General features: G+C 39.9%; 1 protein-coding gene across 1 annotated transcript in view; it reads right to left on the reverse strand.

Annotated features, from left to right (window-relative positions):
* LOC311110746 (protein bicaudal C homolog 1-A-like) overlaps positions 1–15,087 on the reverse strand; it is an 85,246-nt gene that overhangs the window by 47,375 nt on the left and 22,784 nt on the right. The window contains exon 2 of the mRNA XM_084153304.1: positions 11,774–11,820. Coding sequence (XP_084009430.1) covers positions 11,774–11,820 — 47 coding nt within the window. The remainder of the gene's footprint in view (positions 1–11,773; positions 11,821–15,087) is intronic.

Below are 15,087 nucleotides of genomic sequence, written 5' to 3' on the forward strand. Positions count from 1 at the left end.
CCTCCTCTAAACATCCTACAAACTGACTTAGACAGATTTTCCAGTGCCAGTCTCAAACACCAGTAGGGCAGTGCTAGTTGAACGTGTTCATTTTCACTCCGGTATTCCACACTGTTAAAGACCACTGATGGTTGAGTGAACGGCCCTTCAAGCCTCACTGAGTTTCTCAAACATACTATAATCACACACAAATATGGAACGTGAAGTGGAGCATAGAGAATAGTAAGCTAATTGCTTCACAATCTTACTTTGGGCTCGCAATAAGATTGACAAGAATATTGATCCTAGTTATTGCAGGGCCCCATGTAAACATGCATAATGATATCTAATTGAACGCAAATTCAACTGATCTGTCCAATTCAACTGCAAAGGTAAGATTTATTGGACCTGTGAAAATGTAGCCTAGACAACATAAACTCAAATATCTGGTAGGAGTTGAGCTTAGTTATTAATCGCCAGTGTTAACAAATCACAGATGGACTGATGCACTGTCATGCATCCACATAGTTCTTCTAAGTAGCATCACTGATTGTGGGGCCTTTCCACAATACAAACGCTACAAAGTTATGTTTTGGAAAAAAACATGTTATTCTTTTTATGAAAATGTAATTAGGTTGTTATGTCTCTGCCTTCTTCATTGAAACCAATAAAACAAACCTCTACAGTATTGGCAGCCAAAAAACGCTTCCACAATATAAATCACATTCCTACAGTATAACAAATGTCTTGTTGAGTTGCATTTTTCCTTCTCTCACTAAAAACCTTGGCTCATGTTACTGGTCTTGGGTATTATCTTCATCTAATAGCAGGAAAAGCCGCTGCCAAGCTGGAGTTCGCATGAAAGCTCTTGGCTGTGGCACTTCTAACCATTTCACAGGATAATACCAATCAAATAAAGATCCAGGAAGGTAGTCTTTTGGATGAAGGGAAAATAAACATATTTTTGGATGGATTTCCTTTCTAACGAACAGATACTAATTTACCGGATTCTAACATTCTAGGACTTTATGGAAACTATGTTTTGCTTCCAAATATGAGGACGACATGGTATACGGTTGACCTCTAATAATCATGGACTCTGTTGTACCATTTTACACTGGAAAATCTAGCCCCAGGGATATCCAAATCCAAGATCTAAGTTCCAAAACTTCCACACCAGCACTGCATCAGAGATCTATCTCCGTTTCTCTCCCACTTTCTAGCACATTGTCTTCATCATGATACACAAGTTTGCATCTTATCCTACATTTTATATGAACCCCCCTAGACTTTCCTTCTATAAACACGTGCTCCCACTCAACTGTATAACTAAAACACATCTCTAGAACATTTTGTTCTTCATGTTGTTCAGGAATTTTGGCTCTGATCCCCTCCCCCATTTGGCCCTTTCCCTCCCCAATTGTATATCAGTCTCATGGGCCAGTAATGGGGTTTCTGCATTTTGTCACCGAGGTGTTCATCTTAATTCCACAAAATTATGGTCCCAGTGAAGAAATCCAACTCGCCTTTTTACTCTATGTGGCATTTTTAAATTCATCAGCTACACCAGAGCAACTACAGTACAGTACATATGTAATGCATTTCTACCAAAATATTGACATTGGCAAAACTACACACAATCCAGGAAAGGGAATGGGCTATGATCAGATACTGTATGATATCACATGATAAAATGGATACAGGAATTGTATAATGTAGCATAGCAACATGCAAGGCAACACAATAGCTATGAGAAGACCACTGCCCGTTGTTGCATCCTATCAGGAAATGTATGCCTCAGTAAAGACCTGGCATGTTTGGAAAGCCAGTTAATACAAAGCAGTGCAAAACCCTATGAAAGGGATGTCAAATGATTGAAATTGTGATGAAACTGACAACCATGTTTATAGAGGTATACGCAATTATATCGTTTCCCAAGTCCAAACTTTACGGCCCATTCAATTGATTTTTCTCTATAGGGTCTTGTTCAGGAACTTTCTTCCTCTTCATAGTTGCTGTTCTTGGCAAAGCCATACAGATGGGAGTGATCTGACAGACCACACACCATTTTAAGAGTGGGTGGCGTTTATTTTTATGAAGGCGCCAGCAAATACCTCTCAAATGGGTCAGATACTAGCACAAATTAGGTTAACTATACATTTAACTTTCCACTCATTAGTCTTTCTGCTACCACCCCCTTTTCAAATAATGCATACGTTTAGCGTTATGATCAGTTTCATAACAAATGATGATGATTGGATCTTGCAGGAGGTGCAGTTACATACACAGTGCTGTAACCCAAATCGAACAGGATGTCATTATGGCAATGTCATAAAAAACAGCCACGTGCTCGGTGCACATGAGTTTATACATGTGTGTGGCAAGATGGCAATCAACATGGATGGAGTGGACTTTCTTCCTGTCTCGCATTGGTGCAGCTGTCGATTCAGATTGTGTGTGTTAGAGAGAGACAGACAGGGTTTAGGTGGGTGAAGGGATGTGGGCGGGAATTGAGAGCTAGTTCTCCTGTTTCAACAGAAGTTGAGAGCAGGGTCTTAGTCAGTGATCCATCCACTGTTTTCATCCAATGAGATCGCATGAATTGAACATGTGCCAACAATCCATGTGCTAACTCTCACAAGCTCCATTATGTTTGGGGAGAAGACCTTTACCTTAAGGCGCTCAGCTAATATGTGCATAGTTCAAAAGATTATCCCAAATTAAGACCTACTGCACAATATCTTCTACTGTTTAAAACCAGGGGTGGACGTAACGAATGACAAATACTCTCGTTACTGTCATTGAGTAGCTTTTCAGAGTGTTTGTACTTTGAGTATTTTTCAAAGTAAGTAATTTAACTTTTACTTGAGTATGTTTTGAATGGAGTATTGTATTTCGCTACCCTTTTAAAACCATCCGTTACAGAGTACGATTTTGGAGGCTATCCATAATAGTAGATCATGAGGGCATGGAAAGTTTGCGAGTCCCTTGGAGCCAGAAATAAACTGCTCATCGTTGTTTAGTCATTGACCAATCAAATCCAATGTTCACGCATCGTGCCAATACAGGCCAATCAAATCAAGCTGTGCATACAAACTGAACGATGATGGTCGTAATATTTTCAAAAAGTCAGAAAGAACTTAGTTTAGTTTGTGACATATCGTGAAAGAGGAAAGGTTTTATATCAAAGCAGTGTGTGTGAAAACAACGGAGACTGAGGAGACTGTGACCAGCTCCTTCAAGCACAGGAGAGGCAATGCAAGCTTTGCTTACCCAGGATGGCAGAGGAGGCAGCCTACAAAAACCCTGCCTCGAACTTGAGGAAACATTCTAGAGGTAAGATAGCTAGCTAGCTATGAATGATCAAACATTTTGCTATGGATGGCTTTAGAAGCTAGTATAGATAACTTACATACACTAATGAAACAGGCAGGGAGTGCGGCTCTACCCCTCAACCTTCTGGCCCAAAGCCCAGCGCGCCATCGACTTTTCCACAAAAGCATGCTCGAGTGGCAGAATTGATATCTGCGCTTATAAACCAGGGTCGCTACATAACTACTGTATCTCCTTTCAAAAAGCGCATCCTCACGCTAGACCTCACGGGACACTGTCTTACAGGAACACGCTCACCGGCCAAGTACACGCACTGTCGTGGATGCAAGGTCCGATCACTTCCGACATCAATTTAATGAAACAGGCAGGGAGTGCAGCTCGAACCCTCAACCTTCTGGCCCAATGCCCAGAGCGCAATCGAAAAGCATGCTTGAGTGACAGAGTCGATATCCGCGCTTATAAACCAGGGTATCTGCAATACGTTACTGTTAGCCTAGTTGTCTAGCATGTTAACATAAGCAAACTCTCCTTGCAGTTAAGTTAGCTACATGGCTAATCACCACCTGATGATGATAGCCGTTATGGCTATCACGTCGATGTTACTACAGTTGAAGTTGGAAGTTTACATTCACCTTAGCCAAATACATTTAAACTCAGTTTTTCACAATTGCTGACATTTAATTCTAGTAAAAATGTCCTGTCTTAGGTCAGTTAGGATCACCACTTTATTTTAAGAATGTGAAATGTCAGAATAATAGTAGAGAGAATGATTTATTTAAGCTTTTATTTCTTTCATCACATTCCCAGTGGGTCAGAAGTTTACATACACTCAATTAGTATTTGGTAGCATTGCCTTTAAATTATGTAACTTGGGTCAAACGTTTCTGGTAGCCTTCCACAAGCTTCCCACAATAAGTTGGGTGACTCCTTCCTGAGCGGTATGACGGCTTCGTGGTCCCATGGTGTTTATACTTGCGTACTATTGTTTATACAGATGAACGTGGTACCTTCAAGTGTTTGGAAATTGCTCCCAAGGATGAACCAGACTTGTGGAGGTCTACAATTTTTTGCTGAGGTCTTGGATGATTTATTTTCATTTCCCATGATGTCAAGCAAAGAGGCACTGAGTTTGAAAGTTGGCCTTGAAATACATCCACAGGTACACCTCCAATTGACTCAAATGATGTCAATTAGCCTATCAGAAGCTTCTAAAGCCATGACATCATTTTCTGGAATTTTCCAAGCTGTTTAAAGGCACAGTCAACTTAGTGTATGTGAACTTCTGACCCACTGGAATTGTGATACAGTGAATTATAAGCGAAATAATCTGTCTATAAACAATTGTTGGAAAAATGACTTGTGTCATGCACAAAGTAGATGTCCTAACTGACTTGCCAAAACTATAGTTTAACAAGAAATTTGGAGTGGTTGAAAAACGAGTTTTAATGACTCCAACCTAAGTGTATATAAACTTCAGACTTCAACTGTAAGTATTCAACCCATGAGTCAATACATTTTAGAATCACCTTTTGCAGCGATTATAGCTGTGAGTCTTTCTGGGTAAGTCTCTAAGAGCTTTGCACATCTGGATTGTACAATATTTGCTAATTATTTATTTAAAAAAATCAAGCCGATTTAAGTCAAAACTGTAACTAGGCCACTCAGGAACATTCAATGTCGTCTTGGTAAGCAAATCCAGTGTAAATTTTGCCTTGTGTTTTAGGTTATTGTCCTGCTGAATGGTAAATGTGTCTCCCATTGTCTGTTAGAAAGCAGAATGAACCAGGTTTTCCTCAAGGATTTTGCCTGTGCTTAGCTCTATTCTGTTTATTTTTATCAACAAAAAAACACTCCCTAGTCCTTGCCGATGACAAGCATACCCATAACATGATGCAGCCACCACCATGCTTGAAAATATGAAGAGTGGTACTCAGTGATGTGTTGGATTTGCCCCAGACATAACATTTTGTATTCAGGACATAAAGTAGATTTCTTTGCCACATTTTTAGCAGTTTTACTTTAGTGCCTTACTGCAAACAGGATGCATGTTTTGTAATAGTTATATTATGTACAGACTTCATTCTTTTCACTTAGGTTAGTATTGTGGAGTAATTAAAATGTTGTTGATCCTTCCTCAGTTTTCTCCTATCAAAGCCATTAAACGCTGTAACTGTTTTAAAAAGTCACCGTTGGCCTCATTGTGAAATCCCTGAGCGGGATGATGTCAATTAGCCTATCAGAAGCTTCTAAAGCCATTACATCATTTTCTGGAATTTTCCAAGCTGTTTAAAGGCACAGCCAACTTAGTGTATGTAAACTTCTGACCCACTGGAATTGTGATACAGTGAATTATAAGCTAAATATTCTGTCTATAAACAATTGTTGGAAAAATGACTTGTATCATGCACAAAGTAGATGTCCTAACCGACTTGCCAAAACTATAGTTTGTTAACAAGAAATTTGTGGAGTGGTTGAAAAACAACTTTTAATGACTCCAACCTAAGTGTATGTAAACTTCCGACATCAACTGTATGTGTGGTGGTGGCTAGCTAGCTAGCCATGTAAGTTATCTGGGCTAGTTAACAACATTAGTCTAACATCAGCAAGTGAGGTAGCTAGTTAGCTAGCTAGCTAGCTAATTTTAGCTTGCTTGGTCATGACACAGTATTTAGAGAGACCTAGGATCTTTAGCTATGTACTGTAGCTACTTTGTCTGTGTAAATTAGAATACCGTTCATCTAAAAGCCAGAGACTCGGTAAGTCTAACGGTGCATAATATACCTGTGTGAGTCTACACAATATGTACAGCTAGACATGGACTCATCTCAACATTAGACAACTTTATAAGTCTGAGAATATCTGACTCTAGTCTCAGTAACTGGGAATAACAAGTATGGAAAGTCTGTGTTTGGGCTATTGTAATGTCAGTGATATGATTAACTAAGTTGTCACATAAAGCAGAATTTGCTGAAATATTCGATATGTGTATTTGACACTATACAGTGAGGGAAAAAAGTATTTGATCCCCTGCTGATTTTGTACGTTTGCCCACTGACAAAGACATGATCAGTCTATAATTTTAATGGTATGTTTATTTGAACAGTGAGAGACAGAATAACAACAAAAAAATCCAGAAAAACGCATGTCAAAAATGTTATAAATTGATTTGCATTTTAATGAGGGAAATAAGTATTTGACCCCTCTGCAAAACATGACTTAGTACTTGGTGGCAAAGACCTTGTTGGCAATCACAGAGGTCAGACGTTTCTTGTAGTTGGCCACCAGGTTTGCACACATCTCAGGACGGATTTTGTCCCACTCCTCTTTGCAGATCTTCTCCAAGTCATTAAGGTTTCAAGCCTGACGTTTGGCAACTCAAACCTTCAGCTCCCTCCACAGATGTTCTATTGGATTAAGGTTTGGAGACTGGCTAGGCCACTTAATGTGCTTCTTCTTGAGCCACTCCTTTGTTGCCTTGGCCGTGTGTTTTGGGTCATTGTCATGCTGGAATACCCATCCACAACCCATTTTCAATGCCCTGGCTGAGGGAAGGAGGTTCTCACCCAAGATTTGACGGTACATGGCCCCGTCCATCGTCCCTTTGATGCGGTGAAGTTGTCCTGTCCCCGTAGCAGAAAAACACCCCCAAAACATAATGTTTCCACCTCCATGTTTGACGGTGGGGATGGTGTTCTTGGGGTCATAGGCAGCATTCCTCCTCCTCCAAACACGGCGAGTTGAGTTGATGCCAAAGAGCTCGATTTTGGTCTCATCTGACCACAACACTTTCACCCAGTTCTCCTCTGAATCATTCAGATGTTCATTGGCAAACTTCAGACGGGCCTGTATATGTGCTTTCTTGAGCAGGGGGACCTTGCGGGCGCTGCAGGATTTCAGTCCTTCATGGCATAGTGTGTTACCAATTGTTTTCTTGGTGACTATGGTCCCAGCTGCCTTGAGATCATTGACAAGATCCTTCCGTGTAGTTCTGGGCTGATTCCTCACCGTTCTCATGATCATTGCAACTCCACGAGGTGAGATCTTGCATGGAGCCCCAGGTCGAGGGAGATTGACAGTTATTTTGTGTTTCTTCCATTTGCGAATAATCGCACCAACTGTTTTCACCTTCTCACCAAGCTGCTTGGCGATGGTCTTGTAGCCCATTCCAGCCTTGTGTAGGTCTACAATCTTGTCCCTGACATCCTTGGAGAGCTCTTTGGTCTTGGCCATGGTGGAGAGTTTGGAATCTGATTGATTGATTGATTCTGTGGACAGGTTTCTTTTATACAGGTAACAAACTGAGATTAGGAGCACTCCCTTTAAGAGTGTGCTCCTAATCTCAGCTCGTTACCTGTATAAAAGACACCTGGGAGCCAGAAATCTTTCTGATTGAGAGGGGGTCAAATACTTATTTCCCTCATTAAAATGCAAATCAATTTATAACATTTTTGACGTGCGTTTTTCTGGATTTTTTTGTTGTCATTCTGTCTCTCACTGTTTAAATAAACCTACCATTAAAATTATAGACTGATAATGTCTTTGTCAGTGGGCAAACGTACAAAATCAGCAGGGGATCAAATACTTTTTTTCCCCTCACTGTATCTTCCATGTAAAAATGTCCGACAATACCTTTTTAATTCTATGCGCTATACATTTTGCTAGAATTTTTGCATCACAACACTGAAGTGTAAGGGGCCTCCAATTTTTTTAATGGACTGGATCTTTATATTTTCCACTTGTATCCTGTTTCAGTAATAATGAAATCAGACCTTCTTCTTGAGTGTCTGATAATCTACCGTTTACATAGGAGTGGTTAAAACATGCTAATAACGGTTGTCTGAGCATATCAAAAAAGGTTTGGTATACCTCGACTGGTATGCCATCCAACCCTGGAGTTTTCCCAGACTTAAAGTCTTTAATTGCATCCAGAAGTTCCTCCTCTGTAATTTCACCTTCACATGAGTCTTTCTTTATGACTGTTAATTTTACATTATCAATAGAAAAAAAAAATCTTATTTCCCTCATTAAAATGCAAATCAATTTATAACATTTTTGACATGCGTTTTTCTGGATTTTTTTGTTGTCATTCTGTCTCTCACTGTTCAAATAAACCTACCATTAAAATTATAGACTGATCATTTCTTTGTCAGTGGGAAAACGTACAAAATCAGCAGGGGATCAAATACATTTTCCCTCACTGTACATAACCTAATGTCCTCTTTATGTAGTCTATATATAGTTCATCAATCTAATGCAACATCTATAGCCCCCAACATCTATAGCCCCCAACATCTATAGCTCCTTCTCTATTTCAGGGGGGTTTGCTCATTCATTTTCATTTCCATGATGTTCTGTTGTTGCCTCCAGAGCTAATTTGACATCAAATCCTTTAGGTATGTCCAGTTTGCCCCGGCACTCCCCATTTGGCCTTTGTATGAGTGACAGAGGGAAAGAAGGAGTTTGTGAGTGAGGGAAAGAGGGAGTGAGTGAGGGAAGAGCGTGAATGGGTGATTGTTGGTTTATGTACTTTATTTTGTATTGCTTTTAATCCATCAATACATATCATTTTTTTCTCTCCAAATATTAATAGTATTGACAAATCCTTCGTTTTTTTATATACAGATGTGCCTTGCTGCAACTGAAACAATAAAGGAACTTAGTTCATACTGGTACATTCATTTCTTCTCTTACTTTTTCAATTTATTGCATGGAAAAGATAATGTGTAACAACGTTCAGGTAACCTTAGCGAAATTAGCTATAAGGTCAATGTTTTTATTTTCAAAGTAACTAAATTACTTTCACTCTGAGTACTTTTAAAATTTTAGTCATTTAGCAGACGCTCTTATCCAGAGCGACTTACAGGATCAATTAGGGTTAAGTGCCTTGCTCAAGGGAACATCGACAGATTTTTCACCTAGTCGGCTCGGGGATTAGAACCAGCGACCTTTCGGTTACTGGCACAACGCTCTTAACCACTAAGCTACCTGCCGCACTGAGCTACTTTGTCATTTTACTTGAGTAGTTTTTTTATACTAGTAGTTTGCTTGAGTAACATTTAATTAAGGTAACAGTACTTCTACTGGAGTACGATATTTCAGTACTCTTTACACCCCTGTTTAAAACATAAAAAGTGACTAAGTATTTACAGAGGAACCAACCAATTTAGATGGCTATTGGATTGCTGTAATGGACACCTCGCAAAGTCAGCGACTACACTTAAATAACCATACAATGAATGAGCTACTTTGCGATGTGATGACTCATTTTCACCCTTTTTCCTGTCTCTATCCCTCTGGTTCCTACCAAAATGATCTAAATAGTTTCCTTTCACACTCGCTTAGCAGCAGGAAACTACAGGGTGGTGTTGTACTAAACTAATGAAGTAGTATCCTCCTGGCCTCAGATCACAGTGCATCAAGCTGGCGTTGTTTACAGAACCACAGCCGAGGGATGAGGAGGGAGGGAGGGACTGGCTCAGCACTGAAAGACGTTTGACTAAAGCCTCCACTAAAGTTCTGTGGTCCATAGTCTACCAGTCCAAATCTTCACGGTCCAAATTTGGATGGTCCAACAGCCTGTCGAACTGTTCAATGGTCCATGGTCTTTGAGTTAAACTGTCACCCGTCTTTCGGATAGGAAAATGTAAACGGGTGACCTGACTCTCAGTGGTCACTAAAGATCCCATGGCACTTATCGTAAGAGTAGGAGTGTTAACCCCGGTGTCCTGGCTAAATTCCCAATCTGGCCCTCATACCATCATGGCCCCCTAATCATCCCCAGCTTCCAACTGGCTCATTTATCCCCCTCTCCCCTGTAATTATTCCCCTGGTCATTGCTGTAAATGAGAATGTGTTCTCAGTCAACTTACCTGGAAAAATAAATGTAAATTAAAAATGCAGTTCCACATTTTATAATAGCTAATCTTGGTTACCTAGAAGTAAAATTCTCGCGAAAGTTTGTCACTTTCTGTTTTACACACATAATCTGTCAATGAGAGATATATAATAGCCTACACATAAAGTATGTTGTCCAACAGTCAAATACACCAAAGATCCATATAACAATACATTACAAATGGTTTAATACAGTGATCTGAGTGGGAAACAATGCTTGGACCCAGCATGAGAGAGCGAGTGAAAAGGGGGGTGGGTCTGAGAGCTGGCCTGGACTTAACGGAAGACGAACAGACTGTGAGTAAGAGGGTGATCTACCACAGGCAAATGCCTTCAAGTGTTTTGGTTTCTCTTTGCAAACTATTTACCTACAAAAAACTGTGTGTGTGTGTGGTGGAGGGGAGAGAGAATCATTGTGTGGCATATAAGGAACTTCAGAAATGTGTGTGTGGTACATGGGTGTGTTTGAGCAAGGAAAGGGTCAAGTTACACTTTCCATTTTCATCGACTTCAAGGTAGTACACACACCTCAAACATATTCTTTAAAATAAAGTGTTCCAGATCTCTCTACAACGTTTATTTTACTGACATTAATTGGGTCTGTGTGGTGGTCATGCTATCGGAGGGAAATTACAGACCCATTTGAATGGAAATTATTCAATAAAAACGTCACTGTCTGTGTTACTAGCCTTTTAACTTCTGACAAGCATCCATTGGAATGGAACGTTGGCGTAGTGGGGATTGCATGTGAACTGTGAAGACAGGGCAGTAGCTTTGGAAAAGCATGATTGGCAAGCCAAGGCACCACCTACATTTATGTCAGATAAGTTTAATTGACTGAGCTTCATATTTAGAGACAAAACATGTCTATGGTAAAAATGTATGGTACAAAATAATGGGATGGTGCCTGGTTTGCATTTCTTGGTTTTGAAATGGCTGTAGGGACAGTTAAATTGCCTCCTGCTTTGACATTTAATTCAACTTCCCTCAAAACCAGAGATGGAAAATAGACAAAGACTGCTCAAATAAACTAATGTCTGTCACCTAGTTAATTAAATTCCATCAACATACTATGTGGAGGAGTTCAAACACTTCAGGAAACAACACTTTAGACAGGAGCAGTGTATTCAAACACTTCTCCATTTTCTTTCAGGCAATTACTTAGGTTCCTATGCAATAGCATAGAGCAGACTAGTACAAACTAAACTGAGTCTTAGAAAAATAGGAAAATATTTAATGGTAACAAAGTATGACAACAAAATGGATGAATATGTGTATGAATGCGTATTGCATCAGTCCCTGTCTGTACATGCTCTAATTGTGAAGAGTGGTCCATCATTGGTCTATCGAATGTGCAGCCTCAGCCTGTCAAGCACAAGCCTGACTCATGCAAGGTCCACGATAGTATCAGGTACAATAGTTTCACTAACGTATCTGAATGTCTTCGTTCTGCAATCAGGACCCTATGAGGGGAACACCTGACACTTTCTCTACATTCATCACCTGAAGGCAAGTGCTCTCCTCTGGACTTCCAAACACAATCCAATAATACAGACTTGAGACTTACCTTCTGAAAGAAATCCTCGCCACCATTGACTCTTCCCTCAGTGGCCGCTGTAGAGGAGAGGAAAAAGGAACAATTCATGAAACCACTAAATGTTAAATATACAGTACTGTATAACATTCACAGAGCCAAATCACACTTAGGTTAACTAATGTCCTGGGAATGTGTGGATAACAGGACTAAATCCCCAAAAGTGTCTCTCATTTTTGGATTTAGAAAGAAGTCAAACTCATTCTTGATAATCCTTATAATTAGATACAGCTTCCTTCTAACAAATTGCTGAACATTGTATAAAAGGTCTCAGTGCTATACCACCATGATGGGAGATCCATCTTTTTTGGATATTCACACTTTTGACAGACAATGTCTCTTCCTGCATTAGTATGGTATCATAAGGCTGGCATTAGAAATGTTAGCTACCAGAGAAATTACTGACATATCTGGCAGAGCACACACTTTTGTAGGGATATCCCTGAGTATAAGAAATATTATTTTAAAGACTTATACTTATAATACTCAAGACCTCTGGTACTGTAAAATATGGCACAGAACAGCTTCCCAACCACAGTGAATACAATACTTTGTTTATGATACAGATACATCTGTAAGTCCATGTGTCTGGCCTGTGGCTTTTCTGTTGATGTAAAATACATAGTTATTCTCCGCAGTGTATTCACATGTTCATCCGTCATTTAAGGCAGTTGATGCAAAGCTGGTAATGATGCGTTTCTGTATTTTCTTGATGGATTTACCACAGAGAAACTGGGTCAGGAGCACTGGTGTACAGTGATACAAATTGACCTTGGTGTAATGACAAGAATTATGTTATGGTTAGGGGCAACTCCACAGTAACAGAGTGACACAGAGACTCAGATATTTCACTTCAAAATGTATGTCATACAAAAACCAATGACTGCAAAGTTAAACAAACCATACAACTATATGCACAAGGACTACTTTTAACAATTTCCACTGAACATTTTACAACACACATTTACTGGAAGAACAGTGCATATGCAAAATTTGGTAACAGAATTTCGGTAAAATCTCCCTCTGTTTTTTATGTGGCCAAAACTTAAATACGCTACATGACAAAGTATGTGGACACCTGAACATCTCATTCCAAAATCATGGGCATTAATATGGAGTTGGTCCCCCCTTTGCTGCTATAACAGCCTCCACTCTTCTGGGAAGGCTTTCCACTAGATGTTGGAACATTGTTGAGGGGACTTACTTCCATTCAGCCACGAGCAATTAATCCCAAAGGTGTTCGAACAGGTTGAGGTCAGGGCTCTGTGCAGCCCAGTCAAGTTCTTCCACACCTATCTCGACAAACCATTTCTGTATGGACCTCGCTTTGTGCATGGGGGCATTGTCATGCTGAAACAGGAAAGGGCCTTCCCCAAACTGTTGCCACAAAGTTGGAAGCACAGAATTGTCCAGAATGTCATTGTATGCTGTAGCGTTAAGGATTCCCTTCACTGGAACTAAGGGGCCTAGGCCGAACCATGAAAAACAGCCCCAGAACATTATTCCTCTTCCACCAAACTACGGCACTATGCATTCGGGCAGGTAGCGTTCTCCTGGCATCTGCCAAACCCAGATTCGTCCGTCGGACTGCCAGAAGGTGAAGCATGATTCATCACTCCAGAGAACGTGTTTCCACTGCCCCAGAGTCCAATGGCCGCGAGCTTTACACCACTCCAGCCGACGCTTGGCATTGCGCATGGTGATCTTAGGCTTGTGTGCGGCTGCTTGGCAGTGGTGTAAAATACTTTAAAGTACTACTTAAGTCGGTTTTGGGGTATCTGTACTTCACTTTACTATTTATATTTTTGACAAATTATGTACTTTTTACTCCATACATTTTCCCTGACACCCAAAAGTACTCGTTACATTTTGAATGCTTAGTAGGACAGGAAAATGGTCCAATTCACACACTTCTCAAGAGAACATCCTTGGTCATCCCTACTGCCTCTGAACTGGCGGACTCACTAAACACACATGCTTCATTTGTAAATTATGTCTGAATGTGGGAGTGTGCCCCTGGCTATCCGTAAAAAAATAAGAAAGAAAATGGTGCTGTCTGGTTTCCTTAATATAAGGAATTTGAAATTATTGATATTTTTACTTTTGATACTTAAGTATATTTTAGCAATTACATTTCAAACCAAATATTTTACTCAAGTAGTATTTTAATGGGTAACTCACTTTTACTTGTCATTTTCTATTAAGGTTACTTTTACTCAAGTGTGACAATTGGGTACTTTTTCCACCACTGCTGCTCGGCCATGGAAACCCATTTCATGAAGCTCCCGACAAACAGTTATTGTGCTGACGTTGCTTCAGAATGACGGCAAACAGCACAAACCGTCATTCTGTTACCAAACTTTGCATCTGCACTGTTCAAGTAAATGTGTTTTTGTAAAATGTCTATGGAAATTGTACTTTGCGCATAGAGTTGTATGGTTTGTTTAACTTTGCAATCATTGGTTTTTGTTTGACATACATTTTTAAATGAAAAATCTGAGTCTCAGTGTCACTCTGTTACCGTGGAATTGCCCATACCTTAACCCAATGTTCTGTTTAGTTTCAACTCTGGAGAGCAATGCAGTTTCTATAGAATAATGACTGAAAAGGTCTACATTCAGAATGATTAACTGGCTAGAATGAATCCATGGAAACACGCAGTATGGACAATGTCATACAGTATGTCACCATGATTTGCTATTGAAATGCAGTACTTTTGCTTTCTTGACATCAACACAAATGTAGTTAATGTTGTGGTGGGGTTGACAACTTGACAGTATCAATGGTTCTGAGATTGATCCAGGTTGGTTCCCTACTTGGAAACCTGGCCACAGTTTCATTAGACTTAAACCTTAATATGCAAACATGTGCAAAGGTACCTACTTAATTCTCCAGTCATGATCACCATGTGTTGCATAAGGTGTGGTAAAATGCAATACTAGTGTCTTGACATGAGTTGAAGGGAAAAAATGATTTTGCTTTCCTTTCTCAACATAACATTTCCTGGGTAACCGCAAATGTAAGCATTAGATAAGCGAACAAATGACCCCAACTGGTGGTGTATTTAATGTCCAGACAAACTGGCCCTTGGCGATGGAGTAATGCCTACAGAAAGTACGTTTCACACATGCTTGTACTTACTCCCCCGCAAACACGTCTGTAAATGTTTCACAAGAGAGCCTGCTTCACTCAGAAGAATGTGGCCCATAAATTTCACATGAAATACTATTTCTACACTCACAGTCCCCGACTAGTCTGAAATTGGAAAACAAATTAGCTTACTTACA

The sequence above is a fragment of the Coregonus lavaretus genome (assembly GCF_964263955.1).
Source record: "Coregonus lavaretus genome assembly, chromosome: 36".
In the NCBI taxonomy this organism is placed as follows: domain Eukaryota; kingdom Metazoa; phylum Chordata; class Actinopteri; order Salmoniformes; family Salmonidae; genus Coregonus; species Coregonus lavaretus.